Genomic DNA, 19760 nt, shown 5'->3' with positions numbered 1-19760 from the left:
ATTCGATTTTATTGATAAGATTCACAGTTACGAGTAAAACTGTTTTTTAAGCAATGCCTTAGAAGATACTTAAGAAAAAGAAAGACAAACGCAGTCACACCCAAACTTAAGCAAAGAAGCGTTTTTAATCAGACATTAAACGCAGTCTCTCTCTAGATTCCTTTTACACGTGCGTGTGAGCATCAGGCTTCGGTGGTGATCGCGTGGGTCGAGTACTGATGAAGAGACTGGCTGATCGGCTCCTGCATCGTTTCATTAACCATGAAACCGCTTCAAACGCCGGCCACCACTGTTAGTAATTTCTCGTCAATTCTTCTCTTCTTCTGGGTTTCTTCACTCTCTGGTTTAACTGCACGATTCGATGAACTTCGCTCACTTGAGAATGGTTTTAAAACGAAATTGTGACAGCAAAGTTCGTATTTTTTTTAGCCCGGATGAGAAAATTAACTTACAAATTTGTATTTTACCTTGTTTCTTATGACATTGTTAACTGTTGTTCTTTCCTTGTTTCATCAAATTGGGTTTGTTTAGTATTTGTTGATATATTTCCCCTTTTTTTATTGGGTCTACGTATAATAAAAATCCAGAAAGGAAGGGACTTTAAAACTATCACAGAGTTACAGTTTATTGATTAGTATATTTGCTTGATGATCGGAGGTAAAACGCCTTTGCAGTTTGTTTTTAAAGACCAGTTCTACAGATCCTATATCTATGGCCGCTTCAAAAGTCATATTTTTACACAAACATTTATGTTGTTTGATTATCTTGTGCGGATGCCTTCTGCCTCTTGATGATGTGATCATATCAGTCTATTTAGTTTATCTACAAGCAAAACTGTTGATTTTTTTTTTCTTACACTCAAAAGGGTTGACAGATCAAGGTACAAGTGGCCCTAGTCAGAGAAAGGATCACAGGATGCCCTCTCAAGGTGTCAAGCTGCATATCCATGATAGATATGTGAGGCAAATTTCTCAGTGTATAACGTCTCCTTTTATGTGTCTTTTATTAAATGTGTTTTGTTGACTGAAGACAGAAATGTTTCAGGTTGTGATGGACAATGGAATTCTCCAAGTTACACTATCAAACCCAGGTGGAATCATCACCGGCATAAAGTATAACGGTGTTGACAATGTGCTCGAAGTTCGTAATAAGGAGACTAACAGAGGGTATGAGTCATGTTTATAACTCGATAATAACTTTTACTGTTTTTATGAGAAGCCAAGTTAATTGAAATTAACCGAATGTATAGGTACTGGGACCTGCACTGGAATGAACCTGGAGGCAAGGGAATATTTGATGTGTATGTCCTCTCCATGCATTTACCTTAACAGTCGATAGGATCCATATTCTATAGGTCTTCATCATGCTATTGGTCGTCACATCTGCTAGTGGCATTTTTCAGTATTGGTAGAGTTAGACTCAAAACTAGTTTTTCTCTGCCTAAATGAACTTGTCCGTTGTTACTGCTGCATCACAATCCTCTATTGTAATTCTGTTCTCTTTTTTCTTTCCTGTATATATGGTGTGTACTAAAAATTGTTGGATGGTATATAATGTCTAATTTGATCGTATCTATGCAGCATCAGTGGTGTGAGTTTCAGGGTCATAGTTGAGACTGATGAACAGGTTGAGATCTCATTTCTAAGAACATGGGATCCATCCCTTGAGGGCAAGTACATTCCCCTGAATATCGATAAAAGGTCTATATTGCATGATGTACCTACTTTAGTGAGAAACAAAAGTAGAGAGGAGACACTGACTAGATGCTCTTTCTTTCAGGTTTATAATGCTCCGTGGCTCTTCTGGAGTTTACTCATACGGAATTTATGAACACCTAAAAAATTGGCCTGGCTTTGAACTTGGAGAAACAAGAATTGCGTTCAAGCTCAGAAAGGACAAGTAATATTGTCTCTATTTCCTACGTCAATTTCTCTGTCTTATGTTAAGTCTAATTGCCTTAAGATCCATTTTTGTGCACTGAGAAGAAAACCTCAGATGTTAGTGTTAGTGATGGCCTGTACCACAGATCCCAAAAAAAAACATAGTGTCTTTTTTCAGATTTGGGTTTAATTGCTCGTCAACACAAGTGTGTAGTTGTTTGATATCTCATATATATATTTCCCTTGCGATTCTTTTTTACAGATTCCATTACATGGCTGTGGCAGATGACAGAAAAAGGATAATGCCTTTTCCAGATGATCTATGCAAAGGAAGATGTCAAACTCTAGATTACCAGGAAGCTTCTCTGCTCACTGCTCCATGTGATCCACGCTTGCAAGGCGAAGTATGAGTTCCATATTCTTATAATCATTCAGAAATTAGAACATTTTGATCTTTCTCATGCGATGTTTGAGCTGTTTAATATCATATCTCCTAATACATGAAAGTGTATATCATGAACTTATTCTTGCGTTGTGATGTATTACAACTTCAAAGTTTGAATCCGGTAAATTCTGTTTCATAGAGAACTAAATCATTTCTCTTTTCTCTGACAGGTAGATGACAAATACCAATACTCGTGTGAGAATCAGGATCTCAGAGTACATGGATGGATATCCTTCGATCCACCTGTAGGATTTTGGCAAATTACGCCCAGTAATGAGTTTCGCTCAGGCGGACCACTCAAACAAAACCTCACATCACATGTTGGCCCAACCACTCTTGCAGTAAGTGTCCCTGTGACAAATGTGGTGGATGTTTCAATATGATACTTAGAAGTACAATATTGATCTCGGTTTAAATAATGGTTATTTCAGGTGTTTCACAGTACCCATTATGCCGGAAAAACCATGATGCCTCGCTTTGAACACGGTGAGCCTTGGAAAAAAGTATATGGCCCTGTTTTCATTTACCTAAATTCCACAGCCAATGGAGATGATCCACTTTGCTTATGGGACGATGCAAAGATAAAGGTACGAGACAAGCAAATTGCCATTGGACTTGCTGATTACAAAAATAGTTCTGTGGTAGTGTAAGGACTTACTTAAATGAGTTAATATGCAGATGATGGCTGAGGTTGAAAGTTGGCCTTATAGCTTTGTGGCATCTGAGGAATATCCAAAGTCTGAAGAACGTGGCATGGCCCGTGGTAGATTACTTATCCGTGACAGGTATTAGTGTTATTTTATATCCTCATTTCCTGGTTCGTTCTTTATTTTGTGTTGCTTCTGTAATTTGATTCTTAAAATGTTATCATTCCACCAAACACTACATATTAACACTGATTTTTGTATAGGTTCATAAGCAATGATCTGATTTCAGCAGCAGGTGCTTATGTGGGGTTGGCTCCACCTGGTGGTTCTGGTTCTTGGCAAATTGAATGCAAGGTGATTTCTTCCTTCTCCATTCTTAACTATTTGCAATAAGCAGCAAAAAAATGAAGATTGGTTGAAAGGTGTCCAAGATATCAAGAAAGAACTCTATGATGGAATTACCAAAAAAAATAAAACAAATGAATTGTTTGCCAATCAGGGATACCAATTTTGGGCGGTAGGGGATGAGGCTGGCTATTTCTCAATAGAGAACGTGCGTCCTGGCGAGTATAATCTCTATGCCTGGGTCCCCGGTTTCATTGGAGATTACCATAATGGCACAATTGTTTCTGTGACTTCAGGTTAGTTCTATCAAATTAAATAGTTTACTCTATATCAGCCAATTCTTGATGGACATAATAACAACACAGGGTGCAAGATTGAAATGGGTGATATCGTTTATGAACCTCCGAGAGATGGACCTACCTTATGGGATATTGGTATCCCTGACCGAAAAGCTTCTGAGTTCTTTATCCCAGATCCTGATCCCACGCTTGTAAACAGGGCTTTAGTTCATCATCAAGACAGGTTTATTAGCTTACACCTTTGTGAACCAAACTACTTGTATGTGTGAATAACAACAGAACTAGACACTGCTGTATTATTGTCTGCAGGTTCAGGCAATATGGGTTGTGGAAGAGATACACAGATTTGTATCCAAATGATGACCTTGTTTACACTGTTGGTGTAAGCGATTATCGCAGAGACTGGTTCTTTGCTCAGGTTCCCAGGAAGAAAGGAGACGTGCATGAAGGAACAACTTGGCAGATTAGGTTTAAACTTGAAAACATCGATCAAAAGGCGAATTACAAACTGAGAATCGCCATAGCATCTGCAACTTTAGCCGAGTTGCAGGTAAAAATGAAACTTCATTTTTAACAGAGATGATGTAAGTTAAAGACTGTAAAGTTTTGTTGACATTTTCTGTTTGCAGATTCGAGTCAATGATGCGGAAGCAGTCCGCCCTCTCTTCACAACCGGACTCATTGGGAGAGACAATTCAATAGCAAGGCATGGGATCCATGGGGTTTACATGCTGTATGAGGTGAACATACCAGGAAACCGACTTGTGCAAGGTGATAACACTATATTCCTGAGACAGCCAAGATGCAATGGTCCCTTCCAAGGGATTATGTACGACTACATTCGTCTTGAAGGCCCTCCATAACTTACTCTAGGATTACATAGCATAGTATATGTATTGATGTATGTAGTCGAATTTATCAATTGACACTGACACAAAAGATAATACAACTGAATAATATTGATATGCAAACCTCAAAGACCAAAATTCTGACAATATCAATACTGAACCTACGACTTAATAAGTAGAAATAAGCCACTGAAAATGTTCTCTTAAGCACAAATCAAGACAAGATGGCTGACTAGCGAGTGAACTACATTATGCTACATCTTCCCTGCAACTTGCTCTGCAGAACTTTTCTTCATGAGTCCCTTGTTACAAAGCTCATTAAGCAGCTCCAGAGCTTCTTTTGCCATACCTTCATAAGCTATGCCTTCTATCAGAATCGTGTATGATGTCTCAGTCGGTTTACACCCTCTATTGATCATATAAACCAAGAAATCGATTGCACGATCCGTTTGCCTAGTCTTACAGAGTCCTAGCATTATAGAGTTAAAGGTGACTGCATTTGGCCTAACGCCCATCCGCTCAAACTCATGGAAAAACTTTATGGCTTCGTCTACTTTACCTTCTCTACTTAAACCACCAACAAGAGAGGAATAGGTGATAGTGTCAGGCTTTAGATCTTTCGCACGCATCTCGTCAAGCAGTTTAATCGCTTTGCCTGTTTTACCTGCTTTTGCTAGCCCATCAATGACAGTATTATAAGTGATTAGAACCGGAGAACATCCTTTGCTACTAAGCTGATTGAGTATCTCAACGGCATCTTCAACTTTCCCATCTTTGCACAAAGCAGTTAGCATAGTGTTGTATGTCACAATGTCCGGGTAACAACCACGAGAGACCATTCTCTCCAAATACTCTATAGCCCTATCCATCTTTTTCTCCTTGCAAAACCCGTGAAGCAGCGGGTTGTAACTCAAAGAGTTCGGCTGGCATCCATGATTAGGCATCTTTTCCAAAATGTCAATTGCTCGGCCAAGCAAACCTTTTCTACACAAGAAATTAATCAAGATATTGAAAGTGACAACACTTGGTGAAAAGCCTTTACGAAGCATATCAGCAAGAAGCTTCTCTGCGTCCATCCATCTCCCGGTACTACACATACTCCTCAGAATTATGTTATGTGTAATAACATTTGGTTGACATCCAGAAGATGGCATGTCATTCAAAAACTTAATCGCCTCATCCAATCTTCCTTCTTTACATATACCATTCACGAGAACGTTATAAGTGACAACATCTGGTGTACATCCTCTATCCCTCATTTCATCAAGAAGCTTCATGGCCTGTCCAACACCACTATCTCTACAAGTAGCTTCAATCAATATAGTGTAAGTAATCACATCAGGATAACAATCTCTCTGAAGCATCCTATTAAGAACCTCCATAGCTTGCTTAAGTTTCCCACTGTCGCAAAGAGAACGCAAGATGGTATTGTAAGTGACAACATCAGGGGAAACACTCATCCTATCGAGAACAGATAAAGCGTTACTGATCTCCCCAGCTTTACAATACCCACTAATCATAACATTGTAAGTTATAACATCAGGAACAGCACCAGAGCCTTCAAGAATCTCCAAGATCTTTGCCGCTTTCCTCGTCTTACCCATCCTACAGAACCCACGGATCAACGTAGTGCAAGGAATGATATCGGGAACATTACCGTGGTAAACCATGTTCTCTAGAAACTTAAACCCTTCCTCCAATTCACCGGTTCTAACCATCTGACGCAAATGGTTGTTACTCTCGACATCTTCCAACACAAAAGACGAATTCGCAGTACTGAAATGGCCATTACCGTTACCATTGATATGCCCAGAGGAAGAATAAGTTTCGAACTTTTGAGTTCTACCATTAAGACCGGAACTCTCAACCTTGGAGGCGGCCGCGAAAACAAGAACAAGTCGATTCCTTTTTCGTGACCCGAGAGAGACTTTAGACCTAATAATATTACCAGTGGTACGACTAGAGACGTCAAGCTTGTTACTTCGTTTACACTCGCGATGAAATTGTTGAATCAAACAAAACCCTTCTTGTACACTGCTTGTGGACACCATTAAATCCATCGACATATAAAACAACAAAATCTTCCCTACAGAAACGAAAGCAAAGTTCGGAAACTTAGAAAAACTAAACTTAATCCTCTCTAAGCAAAAGACATCCGAATAAGAAATCTCAGAGTTAGTGGAGAGGAAGGAGAACAGAGGAGGCGGGTTGAAGCAGAAGCAGTGAGTGAAAGGATATGGCACTGTTTTGTTTCTTTAGCGTTTTGTGCAATTTGGGCCTTTTACTCATAAATTAGGCCCAAATTACATAAATTGGGTTCGGTGCGAACCGCTCTAAAATTCAAAATCCTTGGTTCTGTTCTTAAAATTCAGAGAACCAGAACTCTAACCGTATCTGCCCAATATCTCTCTGTTAACCGGCTCGTTTATACATGAATGAAGGGCTCATATAACAATTTGGTTTTTGACGAAAGTTACAACTTACAAAAAAACCTAACCATTCGTAGAAGAGACGTAAGTGAAAGCCTTGAAAGTAAGTTGAAACACACAAATGTCGTCGAACACTAACAACCGAAGTGTTTTGACGACAAAGTCAAGATATTATTCTCCCACTATACCCTCTGCTTTATCTCCCGTCCAAGGCAACATAAGTTCTCCTAATCAGATCTATCTACTATATATAAAAAACATACGTATTGGAAAAAAAACATGTACCTCTCTACTTTGAGGTTAACATCAAAACCCATAAGACAATTTTCATCAATGTCGTCTGTTAAGCTGCAGTTGCATGATAAGGGCAATCATGTTGGTTTACTTTTTAACTCTTTCTCATCATGATCTTCTCTATGTCCATTTAGCTGCAGATATCAATTAAGAAAGACTGAAACATTTTGTGTTGCTGGTGAATGTATGGTATGTTCCAGGTGGTGATGGATAATGGCATTGCACGGGTAACATTATCAAAGCCTGATGGTATCGTTACCGGAATCGAATATAATGGCATTGATAACTTGCTCGAGGTTCTTAATGAAGAAGTCAACAGAGGGTAAATGGGATATATATATCCTTGCTTTGTTCCTAAGTATATTTTTTCAATTTGGAGTATGCATTGTCTCTGTTTTACTGTGTCTTTTAACCTTTCTATATATATATTGGATAGCGAGCAAAGTCAGTTTCTTGCGTTTAACCGTGCCAAGACTCAATCAAGATTGCCTAAATTAGTAAATGGGTGCTCTGAAACCAATGACTAGAGTCTTAATATTTCATTAAGAACCTACAGAAACAGTTATTGCATACATTTCTCTGTTTCTCTGATTTAAATTTCACAAGTTTCGTGCCAAAAGTATTCATTTAGATATAAAATGTAAAAGTATTCTTCAGGTATTGGGATCTCGTTTGGGGAGGATCAGGAACCGCTGGTGGATTTGATGTGTAAGTCTTTTATGCAAGCTTAACGCCAAAATTGTAGTTTGATCCCATAAAACCGACTAAAAGGTTCCAATGAAGTTCAAAGGATGCTAATAATGTATAAATACTATTTTTCTTTTGGGACCAGAATCAAAGGAACAAACTTTGAGGTAATAATGAAGAACGAAGAACAAATTGAGCTTTCTTTCACAAGAAAATGGGATCCATCACTAGAAGGCAAAGCAGTCCCTCTAAACATTGACAAAAGGTACTTAAGTCTTTTGAGATGCATAATATTCATATTTCATGTTTTCAGATTGTGTGACTTGAATAAGTTACTGTCGTCTGTCGAATATAGATTTGTTATGCTTAGTGGGTCATCAGGATTCTACACTTACGCCATCTACGAGCATTTAAAAGAATGGCCTGCTTTCTCACTTGCTGAAACCCGAATTGCCTTCAAGCTCAGAAAAGAGAAGTAAGCAAAAGAAACAAACCAACTCCTTCACTTCTTAAACTAAATTCTAGTATTAATCTTAACTGAGATTGCAGGTTTCACTACATGGCAGTAACGGACGATAGGCAGAGGTTCATGCCATTGCCTGATGATCGGTTACCTGACAGAGGCCAAGCTCTGGCTTACCCTGAAGCTGTTTTACTTGTTAATCCTGTAGAGCCTCAATTCAAAGGAGAGGTAAAATGTTATTTTTATCTTGCTTCCTTTTCAAGATTACTAAAGAGAGGTTGTTAAGCTTTGCTTTTAACCTTGTTTTCTTCCGGTTTTAGGTTGACGATAAGTACCAATATTCATGTGAGAACAAAGACATTACTGTCCACGGATGGATATGCACAGAGCAGCCGTCGGTTGGTTTCTGGCTCATAACTCCTAGCCATGAGTATCGAACCGGTGGACCACAAAAACAGAACTTGACATCTCACGTTGGACCTACAGCTCTTGCTGTAAGTCCATACAGATTAATATAAAATGCTTTCCTTTAAACTTGTTATAAACTTATAAATGTAGACAAGAAGTTTAACGCTGGATCCTCAGGTATTTATGAGTGCACACTACACAGGGGAAGATCTAGTGCCAAAGTTTAGTGAAGGAGAGGCATGGAAGAAGGTGTTTGGACCTGTTTTCGTCTATTTAAACTCGTCTACTGATGATGATAATGACCCTCTTTGGCTCTGGCAAGATGCTAAATCTCAGGTTCCGCTTTTTTATCTTGTTTTATTAGACTAACAAATCAAACATTATTATATTCATTTCCTAATTTGAGAAATTTTTCATTCTCAGATGAATGTGGAAACTGAAAGCTGGCCTTACAGTTTTCCAGCTTCAGATGACTATGTGAAAGCAGAGCAACGTGGTAATGTTGTAGGCAGACTTCTCATTCAAGACAGGTAAACTACAACGTGAACCTCATTGATTATAATGTCAGTAGTACGACAAATATATCATATTTTGTGGTTGTTAACACTAATTTACCAAAATTCACATATATGTTTGTAAGGTACGTAGATAAAGATTTCATTGCAGCCAATAGAGGTTATGTTGGTTTGGCTGTGCCTGGTGCTGCTGGTTCATGGCAAAGAGAATGCAAGGTGATTTTGAAAAGTACAAAGATAGAAATCCAAAAAAGTATGGAATGGAAATGTTTTTGATTCAAAATAACTTATCTATGAACATTTTCTTTTGATTCTTGCAGGATTATCAATTTTGGACAAGAACAGATGAAGAAGGATTCTTTTACATAAGTGGAATACGGCCAGGACAATACAATCTCCATGCATGGGTTCCTGGTTTTATTGGCGACTATAAATACGATGATATTATCACCATCACCCAAGGTCCTTTACTTCTTTTCTTGCTTTTCATTAGTTCCTTAATACATTTTGTTTTATTTTTTGGTTACAATTAAACCCAATATAATAGTACTGTAGTTGATATACTTCATAGTATATGTGCAGGTTGTTATATATACGTGGAAGATCTTGTCTACCAGCCTCCAAGAAATGGAGAAACGTTATGGGAGATTGGTTTTCCAGATCGATCCGCAGCAGAGTTTTATGTTCCTGATCCGAATCCAAAATATATCAACAAACTTTATCAAAATCACCCTGACAGGTTTTCAGATAAACATACGACACAAATCTTTGACACACTACTGAATGAACTAAACTGATATTCTTTTATCATTAATGACTTCTGATTTTCTAATTTCTTGCAGGTTCCGTCAATATGGAATATGGGAAAGATACGCCGAACTATATCCGGATAAAGACGTGGTATATGTAGTTGGCTCTAGTGACTATAGAAAAGACTGGTTTTACGCTCAAGTTACTAGGTTCTTTCTCATCATCTCTCTCTGCCGGATCATATATATTTCTTGAATTACGCTTTTCTCTCTAACCAGATTGTTACATTTTCGTTTCTTAGAAAAAAGGATAACAAAACATATCAAGGAACAACATGGCAAATTAAATTCGAACTCAAAAACATTGATAATAGTCACTCCTATACTTTACGAGTAGCCATTGCATCCGCTACTTTTTCCGAACTCCAAGTAGGTGTATATTAACCAATCCATGTCGTCCTTTTTGTACATTTGAACATAAACAAAAACAATCTGATGAAGTTTATGAATCTTGACTCGAAACTTGGGGTTGAAGATACGTGTGAACGATCCAAATACAACCCCGTTGTTCACAAGCGGACTGATTGGGAGAGACAACTCGATAGCTAGACATGGAATACATGGATTGTACTGGTTGTTCAATGTGGAAGTGGCTGGATCTAAGCTTGTAGAAGGCGAGAATACTTTGTTTCTCACACAGCCAAGGTCCTCAAGTCCTTTCCAAGGGCTCATGTATGATTACATCCGATTTGAAGCTCCCATCTAATCAAATTTAATTTTCTTGCAAACATTGTTTCAGAAAGTATAACCAAAAGTTTGATTTAAAATGTTTGTTTTTTTTATTCGATTCTTTCTTTACATATAATGCATTTCAGCTACTTCTATCTTCTTCTATTTTCTTGTGCCCTCAATCAAGGATCCAAAGGAGGATCATATAGAGCTTAAAACAGTACATAAAACAAAACAGAGTTCAAGAGACAAGCTAGAAAGATAATGTGTGTCTCTAAACACAAAATCAAAGTAGCATTTAAAACGCAGGAAGCTAGCTACTCTCTGAGGAACAGGAACCAGTAGTTAACTATCTTCTGATGAAGACGTCTCAGAATCCAAACCAAAATCTTCGATAGGGTACTTGCCATCAAACAGCTCTGTCCAATGCCATATCAATTCTGCAAACAGTAGTAGGTGGCACTTGTTCTAGTGGCAAGTCATCAGGCACTGTAAAAAAAACATGGTAACCCCTTTCTGTGAGAGCTTCAAGAACATAGAAAAACTCGGTGTTTTCCTCTGGGATGTCTTTGGCAACTACGATAAAAATTCCTCTATCGGCCGTAGGATTCTTGAATGCCCAGTGAAGCATGTCCAATAGCATCTTATTGAGTCTCGCACATTTTTCAACCGTTTCGTGTACGAGCGTGATTTTGGCCATGCGAAATATATCGCCCCAGCTCTTCCGGAGTTTTGTCGCCAACATAACTCTATGGGTGTCCATTGGACAATATATATAAGATTTTGTAAAATAAAAAAAATTAAAGCATAAACATAAATGCTTTTAAGAAAGTGAAAAATGGTTTTAAAATTTCTCCCAAATCGATTTTAACCTAGAATTTTCTGACCAATGGGCCGCCCATTGTCCATGGACAAAAGTGGACCAACCCCATTTAAATCCGTTCCAAATATGGGCTTGTCCATGACCCGTCCATAATGAATTGGACATAGGCAAACCATGGACAGCCCGCCTATTTTGACAGCTCTAAACATAAGTATAGATTGACGTGTGATCCTCTATCTTTAATTGGTGTGAGTGTGTGAGGAAAGCAATACATGTTATCAAATAGAAGAAAATGATTGGAAAATATTTTCAACTTCTTCTGTCTGTTACAATGACCGACGGCTTATAAGCACACTGATTGTGATTAAAGGATCATGATATTATCCAATCGTGATTACAGAAGAAAAAGTTGAAAATATTTTCCTATCATTTTCTTCTATTTGATGATCAAATGTTTCAAACATATCTTCAGTAATCGTTGTTTCAATTTTGTCACCCTATATCAAATGAACAAAAAACAATTACTGAAACATATGTTGCTAATTGTTAAACTAATCTAAATGATATTAACAGGTAAATATCTATATACTTACAAATGCATCACACAGAATTAGTTGAATTGTGGCATCGTCCTGAGTAACTTTTCTCCACTTCCTTAACTCCTTCACTTGAATCGTCCAGCCAGATCTCCATGAATGTAGATCTTTGACTCTATCATATTCACCCATTTCTTGTGAAAAATGTTATAAATATTTTCGGGGAAAAAATCTGAAGAAGATATCTTCACAAATGACATGTATTGCTTTCTTTTATAGGCAAAAACCAAATACTAAGCGTTACAATGTTTTGTTACTAATAAATACAAAAGTGAGAAAACGTTAAAATTTAAAATAAACAAAACCAACTTTTACTGTTTAAAAATGGCATGCATAAGTTAAGTCAATGCATTCAATTTAAATTGACAGAATCAATAGACGTTATAATAAAAAAGAAAAAAAACTATTTGAAACAGTTATATAAAATGGCATGCATAGGTTCAGTAACTGCAGTTCTATTTAAAACTTATGTATTTATCTCTTTCATTTTAGTTTGCAAAATGACAATATATATAAGATTTTGTAAAATAAAAAAAATTAAAGCATAAACATAAATGCTTTTAAGAAAGTGAAAAATGGTTTTAAAATTTCTCCCAAATCGATTTTAACCTAGAATTTTCTGACCAATGGGCCGCCCATTGTCCATGGACAAAAGTGGACCAACCCCATTTAAATCCGTTCCAAATATGGGCTTGTCCATGACCCGTCCATAATGAATTGGACATAGGCAAACCATGGACAGCCCGCCTATTTTGACAGCTCTAAACATAAGTATAGATTGACGTGTGATCCTCTATCTTTAATTGGTGTGAGTGTGTGAGGAAAGCAATACATGTTATCAAATAGAAGAAAATGATTGGAAAATATTTTCAACTTCTTCTGTCTGTTACAATGACCGACGGCTTATAAGCACACTGATTGTGATTAAAGGATCATGATATTATCCAATTGTGATTACAGAAGAAAAAGTTGAAAATATTTTCCTATCATTTTCTTCTATTTGATGATCAAATGTTTCAAACATATCTTCAGTAATCGTTGTTTCAATTTTGTCACCCTATATCAAATGAACAAAAAACAATTACTGAAACATATGTTGCTAATTGTTAAACTAATCTAAATGATATTAACAGGTAAATATCTATATACTTACAAATGCATCACACAGAATTAGTTGAATTGTGGCATCGTCCTGAGTAACTTTTCTCCACTTCCTTAACTCCTTCACTTGAATCGTCCAGCCAGATCTCCATGAATGTAGATCTTTGACTCTATCATATTCACCCATTTCTTGTGAAAAATGTTATAAATATTTTCGGGGAAAAAATCTGAAGAAGATATCTTCACAAATGACATGTATTGCTTTCTTTTATAGGCAAAAACCAAATACTAAGCGTTACAATGTTTTGTTACTAATAAATACAAAAGTGAGAAAACGTTAAAATTTAAAATAAACAAAACCAACTTTTACTGTTTAAAAATGGCATGCATAAGTTAAGTCAATGCATTCAATTTAAATTGACAGAATCAATAGACGTTATAATAAAAAAGAAAAAAAACTATTTGAAACAGTTATATAAAATGGCATGCATAGGTTCAGTAACTGCAGTTCTATTTAAAACTTATGTATTTATCTCTTTCATTTTAGTTTGCAAAATGACAATATATATAAGATTTTGTAAAATAAAAAAAATTAAAGCATAAACATAAATGCTTTTAAGAAAGTGAAAAATGGTTTTAAAATTTCTCCCAAATCGATTTTAACCTAGAATTTTCTGACCAATGGGCCGCCCATTGTCCATGGACAAAAGTGGACCAACCCCATTTAAATCCGTTCCAAATATGGGCTTGTCCATGACCCGTCCATAATGAATTGGACATAGGCAAACCATGGACAGCCCGCCTATTTTGACAGCTCTAAACATAAGTATAGATTGACGTGTGATCCTCTATCTTTAATTGGTGTGAGTGTGTGAGGAAAGCAATACATGTTATCAAATAGAAGAAAATGATTGGAAAATATTTTCAACTTCTTCTGTCTGTTACAATGACCGACGGCTTATAAGCACACTGATTGTGATTAAAGGATCATGATATTATCCAATCGTGATTACAGAAGAAAAAGTTGAAAATATTTTCCTATCATTTTCTTCTATTTGATGATCAAATGTTTCAAACATATCTTCAGTAATCGTTGTTTCAATTTTGTCACCCTATATCAAATGAACAAAAAACAATTACTGAAACATATGTTGCTAATTGTTAAACTAATCTAAATGATATTAACAGGTAAATATCTATATACTTACAAATGCATCACACAGAATTAGTTGAATTGTGGCATCGTCCTGAGTAACTTTTCTCCACTTCCTTAACTCCTTCACTTGAATCGTCCAGCCAGATCTCCATGAATGTAGATCTTTGACTCTATCATATTCACCCATTTCTTGTGAAAAATGTTATAAATATTTTCGGGGAAAAAATCTGAAGAAGATATCTTCACAAATGACATGTATTGCTTTCTTTTATAGGCAAAAACCAAATACTAAGCGTTACAATGTTTTGTTACTAATAAATACAAAAGTGAGAAAACGTTAAAATTTAAAATAAACAAAACCAACTTTTACTGTTTAAAAATGGCATGCATAAGTTAAGTCAATGCATTCAATTTAAATTGACAGAATCAATAGACGTTATAATAAAAAAGAAAAAAAACTATTTGAAACAGTTATATAAAATGGCATGCATAGGTTCAGTAACTGCAGTTCTATTTAAAACTTATGTATTTATCTCTTTCATTTTAGTTTGCAACTATTTGATAGATATATATATATATATATATATATATATAGATTTTAAATTAATTTCATCTACCATTATATACTATTTTTTTACAATTTTCGTCGTAATGCATGATGTGCTAATGCATGAAAAATAAGAGAGAAATCGATTCTTCTGAGTTTTAGAGATTTCTAGCCTTTTCTTGAAAAATAAGAAAACCAAAAAAACACACAAAATGATCTCAATTTTTTTTTAGGAAAAACAGCATACTAAATTATACTTACTGCAAAACCTATTTGTATATAAAATATCCAACAAAATAACATAAGCAACTAAAATCAAATACAACAACAAACGTAAATATGGCTTTGCGTAACCAAAAAAAAATACACAACAAAACCCAGAATACACCTTAATCTAACGCGCGGATCAATTGCTAGTAAAACAATAAGATTAAGATTACGATCACGATCACGAACACGATCAGAGGTGTACGTTAATCTGGACATGCTTTCTTATCTCTACCGGAGGAGATTTGAGGATCAAACTTGGTTCAAACTTGGTTTTCTTAAATTAATCATATTATAAAAACAAGACACGAGGATCCGGACAGACGACAGAGTAAACGTAATTAAAACAGTGCAAGATCAGTTAGAACCCAAAACAAAACATATATATATATATATATATATATTTTTTTTTTTTTTGAACAAACCCCAAAACAAAACAGATTACACGAAATTTTCATACACAAAAACCAGCCAGAGCCCTTTTGAAATCAAAAGTTTGATAAAACATGATTGTAGATCGAGCCGTGCGTCGCCACAGCTAGCTAGTAGACTAGCCCAACCCCTCGCCGATGCATCGTAGAACAAACCGTCGTCGTCTTCCTCCTTCATCTAATAGGGAGAAAAAATCGGGTTTGGGAATAGGATCTCCTCCATCTACTAGGCTAGTCCAACGCCAAGCAAAGTTAACATCAGGAAGTGCCACTTCTTTTGGGTCGTACACATCAGGCAAAACCAACAAGACATTGAAATTTGCAGCATTCACACTTTGAAGAAGACCGTGGAACTCATTATTTTCCTTGACGTTTTTTGCGACTACCATCAAAGTTAATGGTACACGATGGGGCTCGTGATTGTCCGCTGCGGCCAAAGCAAAGTCTACTAATATCCTATCAAGCCTCCTAAATTTATTCCCTGTAAATAAATATCACCATTCATCTTAGATATCTACTACAATATCTTAATATATAGAACACAAACCTACTACAATATCTTAATATATATAATAATATAAGCATATGTTTTTGAGTTAAAGGAAAAACTCACTTTTCTCTACGAAGGTGATTCCACTCTCGAGAGGATTGTCTTCAGGATCCTTCTCACCATAAGCCGTGATTGTCACCTCACCTTTATAACCGTATCTCCTAAGAAGAGAGTCAATAATTTCACGTATACTGCGATTCTCAGGGACTGGGAAATCATTCACATCCCAGAAGACGTGTACTTCACCATCTGCGACGGACACACGCAATAAACAATTACGAAACTGAAGGAAAATAAGAAAAAGTTTGATGCGATCGATCGGCTTGGCTAGTTTAGCATGAGAGAAGAAATCTAATCCAAATAGTGAAAAAAACAATTTCGAGCAAGAGATTCAGATCTTACTGGCGAATTCTTCTCTGGCCATTCTTTCTTTTAACGGAGATCGAGAGGAGAAAGTAGAAGAAAATTAGGGTGTAGATGTTATATATGGACCAAAGCCTTAGCCCTTTTTAGGGCCCACTTCCCTTTTTAGGGTTAATTGTTGGAAGATGTCAAGTCAGCTATATTCTCAGCGTTTTGGTCAAACAGGAATGTGAGGGTGTTAAAACCAACCGCAGGCAACAGAGAAATCTACTCTAAACCTTCTATCTGAACAACTTCTTATTCTATGTGAAGCAACTTCTATTATTTACGCACCGCAAACTCCAAGATTCGATCGGTGTTTCAATCGGTTTGATACGCAATTGGAATTAATCTAGGTGTGTTATGCAGTCTATAAATTCTTCAACTAGTAATAATTACATCAAAAATATATATATATATATATATATATATATATAAGTTGCCCGGCCTTTCTCAATCAAAGATAATGTTGAAAATAACTCAGATACACAAAACCAAATTATATTTGAAAATGCAGAGAAAGCTAAGCTACTACTTGTGAGAACTACCAGCTTCATTCAGTACTTGTCTTCGGACGTTTCTCCTGAAGAGGACAATCCGCATCATCATCACTTTCGGTATCCGAATCAAAAGCAGCTTCGATAGAGTACTTGCCATCAAACAGCTCTGTCCAACGCCATGTCAACTCTGCAGGACCAGCTGGTGGCAGTTGTCCTTGCGAGGACCAGCTGGTGGCAGTTGTCCTTGCGGGAAGTCATCAGGCACTGTACAGAAAACATGGTAACCTCTTTCTGCCAGTATTCCAAGAACACGGCCAAACTCCGTGTCTCCCTCTGGGATGTCTTTTGCAACTATGAGTAAAATTGCTTTATTAGGGTTAGGATTCTGGAATGCCCACGCAAGCATTTCAAGTATCATCTTAGAGAGTCTCGACCGTTTTTCAACATTTACGCACATGAGCGGGATCTCGGCCATGGCAAATTGCCTCCTCTCCTCGTCTACCATAGCTTTTTCGTCGCTAACATAAGCAAAGATTGTCAGGTGGGAACCATAATAACCCTCCATCTCAAGAGCTCGTCTGACTTTGGAACGAAAAGCACACAAATCGCCATTCTCAGGGATTGGGAAATCATCGACGTCCCAGAAGACGCGTGTGTTAGCAGCTGCGAACGCATATTATAATTTAAAATGAAACAATAAGATTACGTACGATCGATTGCGATCAATTTGGATCAAAGAGATATAGAGATCTTACAGCAGTAGTCTTTTGGTGACTCCATGCTTTCTACCGGAGATTCAGAAAATTTACCTAGTAAGATATAGAAAAAATGAAATTTATTAGGTTTACATCTGCGGCTGCCGATGAGGGAGAAGATTCGGATATCAAGTGGTTTGCTAAATCACGATTCTACCCCTTAATTACAATACGTACACAACCAAGTGGCTGAGGGTACTTTAATAACTTGCTCAACATTACTTCACCTATACGCCGACGTTGAACCAGCACTTTGATTCGATCCTTTGTTTGGGGAAATATTCCCATAATTATCATTACATTTATTTCTACATGTTGCATAGTTCAAATTCTTAAAAACAAAAAAGATTCATTTGTGTACCGTAAGATGATCGGTTATATGGTCGGGAATTATTTATGCAAATCTTTTGTTTATTTCCAGTGGCAACACATAACCTTTTGGGCCTTATTGGGCCTGAAAAGTGGAGAAGAAGACCAGAAGGCCCAAAAGGTTATGTTAACACCCTTCTATTATCATCACACACTAGATCAAAACCGCAAACTCCAAGTTTTTGGTGAGCATGAATTTCGATTTGCAAAGAAAAGTGTTACATTTTCTTCAGTTAATCATTAGTAATATTATAGAGTATAAACATAACAATCGAGGATCCAAGAACATGCTTTAGGACAGAGAGCAAACTTAAAACCGTGCAAGTTAAATCACTTGAACTCAAAACAAATCATGGTTTAAGACAAGAAAGATAACATGTACACAAAAACCACCAGAGCCTTTTAAAATCCAAAGTATCGATCATCTTGATATAACGACATTACTTTAGATATGGAGCCCAGGCATCACCATATCATCAGCGTACCTATCATGTTCATAATCACCAGATAAACTCTTGTTTCCCTCGATCTAATAGGGCGAGTAATTCGGTTTCGGGCATAGGATCTCCTCCCTGTAGTAGGTCTGTCCAACGCCAAGCTAAGTTAACAAAAGGAAGTTCTGGGTGGCACACATCAGGGACTACTAATAAGACATTGAACCTTATAGAATTCACGTTTCGTAGAAGATAGAAGAACTCGGTATCTCTCTTGATGTTTTCTGCGACTACCATCAAAGTTAATGGTACAAGATGGGGCTCATGATTGTCCGCTGCGGCCAAAGCAAAGTCTACTAATATCTTATTAAGCCTCCAATATTTATCCCCTGGCAAAAATATATATCATTCATCTTTAGATTGTAGAGACACATACATACAAATTCTTAATGTTCTGAGTAAAAAAAAGGAAAAACTTACTTCTGTGTACGAATTTGATTCCACTCTCGAGAGGATTGTCTTCAGGATCCGCACCATAAGCCGTGATTGACACCTCACCTTTATAATCCCGTCTCCTAAGAACAGATTCAATAATGTCACGAATCTTGCGACCCTTAGGGACTGGGAAATCATTCAAATCCCAGAATACGCGTACTTCACCATCTGCGAGGTTTAAGCAAAATTCAATTACGAAACTGAAGAAAAACAAAACAAAACAAAAAAGGTTCGATATTTCGATCGATCGGTTAGCTCAGTTAGCTAGTTTAGCATGACAGATGAAATCTTATCAAGATAAAGACAAACAATATCGAGCAAGAGATTCAAATCTTACCTCTGAATTTTCTGCGCATTATTTCAATGGAGATCGAGAGAAGAAGAAAAAAGAAGATTAGGGTTTAGCTCTAGCGCTGCAGATATATTTGTTGTTTTAATTGAATGGTTGAGATCTTGTGCATGCAGACGACTACTTTCTTTTCAACCGTTCGATCTCATCACGTGGTTTATTTAATTTCGATTCTACCCTTTACATCCTATTTGATTAATTATTTTTCCTTGATTTCCATCACTCTTTCAGAAGTATAACCAAATTT

General features: G+C 36.7%; 6 protein-coding genes and 1 long non-coding RNA gene across 11 annotated transcripts; 2 read left to right on the top strand and 5 right to left on the bottom strand.

The window, feature by feature from the left end:
* The first annotated feature begins 16 nt into the window (after positions 1–16).
* On the top strand, positions 17–4587 carry LOC104755199 (uncharacterized). 2 transcript variants are annotated; one of them, XM_087495414.1, is made up of 15 exons: positions 17–291; positions 875–957; positions 1045–1166; positions 1250–1300; positions 1581–1700; positions 1780–1899; positions 2143–2284; positions 2496–2666; positions 2757–2912; positions 3004–3110; positions 3236–3326; positions 3472–3613; positions 3683–3839; positions 3926–4166; positions 4246–4587. In XM_087495414.1, the coding sequence occupies exons 1-15, from the start codon at positions 219–221 to the stop codon at positions 4477–4479; spliced, it is 2010 nt and encodes a 669-aa protein (XP_087351540.1). In that variant the 5' UTR covers positions 17–218; the 3' UTR covers positions 4480–4587. The 2 variants fall into 2 exon arrangements, with proteins under 2 accessions (XP_087351540.1, XP_010475847.1); XM_010477545.3 differs by having other exon boundaries at positions 24–291; positions 866–957.
* Positions 4558–6530, bottom strand: LOC104759136 (uncharacterized). The gene has a single exon (XM_087495415.1). The coding sequence runs from the start codon at positions 6528–6530 to the stop codon at positions 4719–4721; it is 1812 nt and encodes a 603-aa protein (XP_087351541.1). The 3' UTR covers positions 4558–4718.
* Positions 6531–7145: 615 nt separating this feature from the next.
* LOC104755198 (uncharacterized) lies at positions 7146–10887 on the top strand. 3 transcript variants are annotated; one of them, XM_087497324.1, is made up of 15 exons: positions 7146–7268; positions 7388–7509; positions 7845–7895; positions 8020–8139; positions 8230–8349; positions 8424–8565; positions 8658–8831; positions 8923–9081; positions 9169–9275; positions 9386–9476; positions 9581–9722; positions 9843–9999; positions 10103–10219; positions 10312–10438; positions 10545–10887. In XM_087497324.1, the coding sequence occupies exons 1-15, from the start codon at positions 7173–7175 to the stop codon at positions 10773–10775; spliced, it is 1956 nt and encodes a 651-aa protein (XP_087353450.1). In that variant the 5' UTR covers positions 7146–7172; the 3' UTR covers positions 10776–10887. The 3 variants fall into 3 exon arrangements, 2 of the variants coding, with proteins under 2 accessions (XP_087353450.1, XP_087353451.1); XR_015587757.1 differs by having other exon boundaries at positions 7151–7268; positions 8948–9081; XM_087497325.1 differs by lacking the exons at positions 7146–7268; positions 7388–7509 and adding an exon at positions 7728–7748.
* Positions 10825–14946, bottom strand: LOC147923305 (uncharacterized). 2 transcript variants are annotated; one of them, XR_015587758.1, is made up of 2 exons: positions 12155–14946; positions 10825–11487 (listed from the first exon to the last, which is right to left on the bottom strand). It is a non-coding gene; the product is annotated as an uncharacterized LOC147923305 (long non-coding RNA). The 2 variants fall into 2 exon arrangements; XR_015587759.1 differs by lacking the exon at positions 10825–11487 and adding an exon at positions 12027–12058.
* A 548-nt stretch (positions 14947–15494) lies between these two features.
* LOC104755197 (uncharacterized) lies at positions 15495–16706 on the bottom strand. Its single transcript, XM_010477544.3, has 3 exons — positions 16612–16706; positions 16273–16458; positions 15495–16140 (listed from the first exon to the last, which is right to left on the bottom strand). The coding sequence occupies exons 1-3, from the start codon at positions 16631–16633 to the stop codon at positions 15779–15781; spliced, it is 570 nt and encodes a 189-aa protein (XP_010475846.2). The 5' UTR covers positions 16634–16706; the 3' UTR covers positions 15495–15778.
* A 338-nt stretch (positions 16707–17044) lies between these two features.
* Positions 17045–17960, bottom strand: LOC104755196 (uncharacterized). Its single transcript, XM_010477542.3, has 2 exons — positions 17867–17960; positions 17045–17774 (listed from the first exon to the last, which is right to left on the bottom strand). Exons 1-2 carry the CDS (start codon positions 17889–17891, stop codon positions 17293–17295), a joined length of 507 nt encoding a protein of 168 aa, XP_010475844.1. The 5' UTR covers positions 17892–17960; the 3' UTR covers positions 17045–17292.
* A 585-nt stretch (positions 17961–18545) lies between these two features.
* On the bottom strand, positions 18546–19752 carry LOC147923304 (uncharacterized). The gene is made up of 3 exons (XM_087493920.1): positions 19502–19752; positions 19150–19332; positions 18546–19058 (listed from the first exon to the last, which is right to left on the bottom strand). Exons 1-3 carry the CDS (start codon positions 19518–19520, stop codon positions 18736–18738), a joined length of 525 nt encoding a protein of 174 aa, XP_087350046.1. The 5' UTR covers positions 19521–19752; the 3' UTR covers positions 18546–18735.
* Between the last annotated feature and the right edge of the window lie 8 nt (positions 19753–19760).

The sequence above is a fragment of the Camelina sativa genome, chromosome 17 (assembly GCF_030686135.1).
Source record: "Camelina sativa cultivar CO46 ecotype springtype chromosome 17, ASM3068613v1".
Classification (NCBI taxonomy): Eukaryota; Viridiplantae; Streptophyta; class Magnoliopsida; order Brassicales; family Brassicaceae; genus Camelina; species Camelina sativa.
Note: the sequence above shows the minus strand (reverse complement) of the source record. Positions and strands in the feature narration are given on the sequence as shown.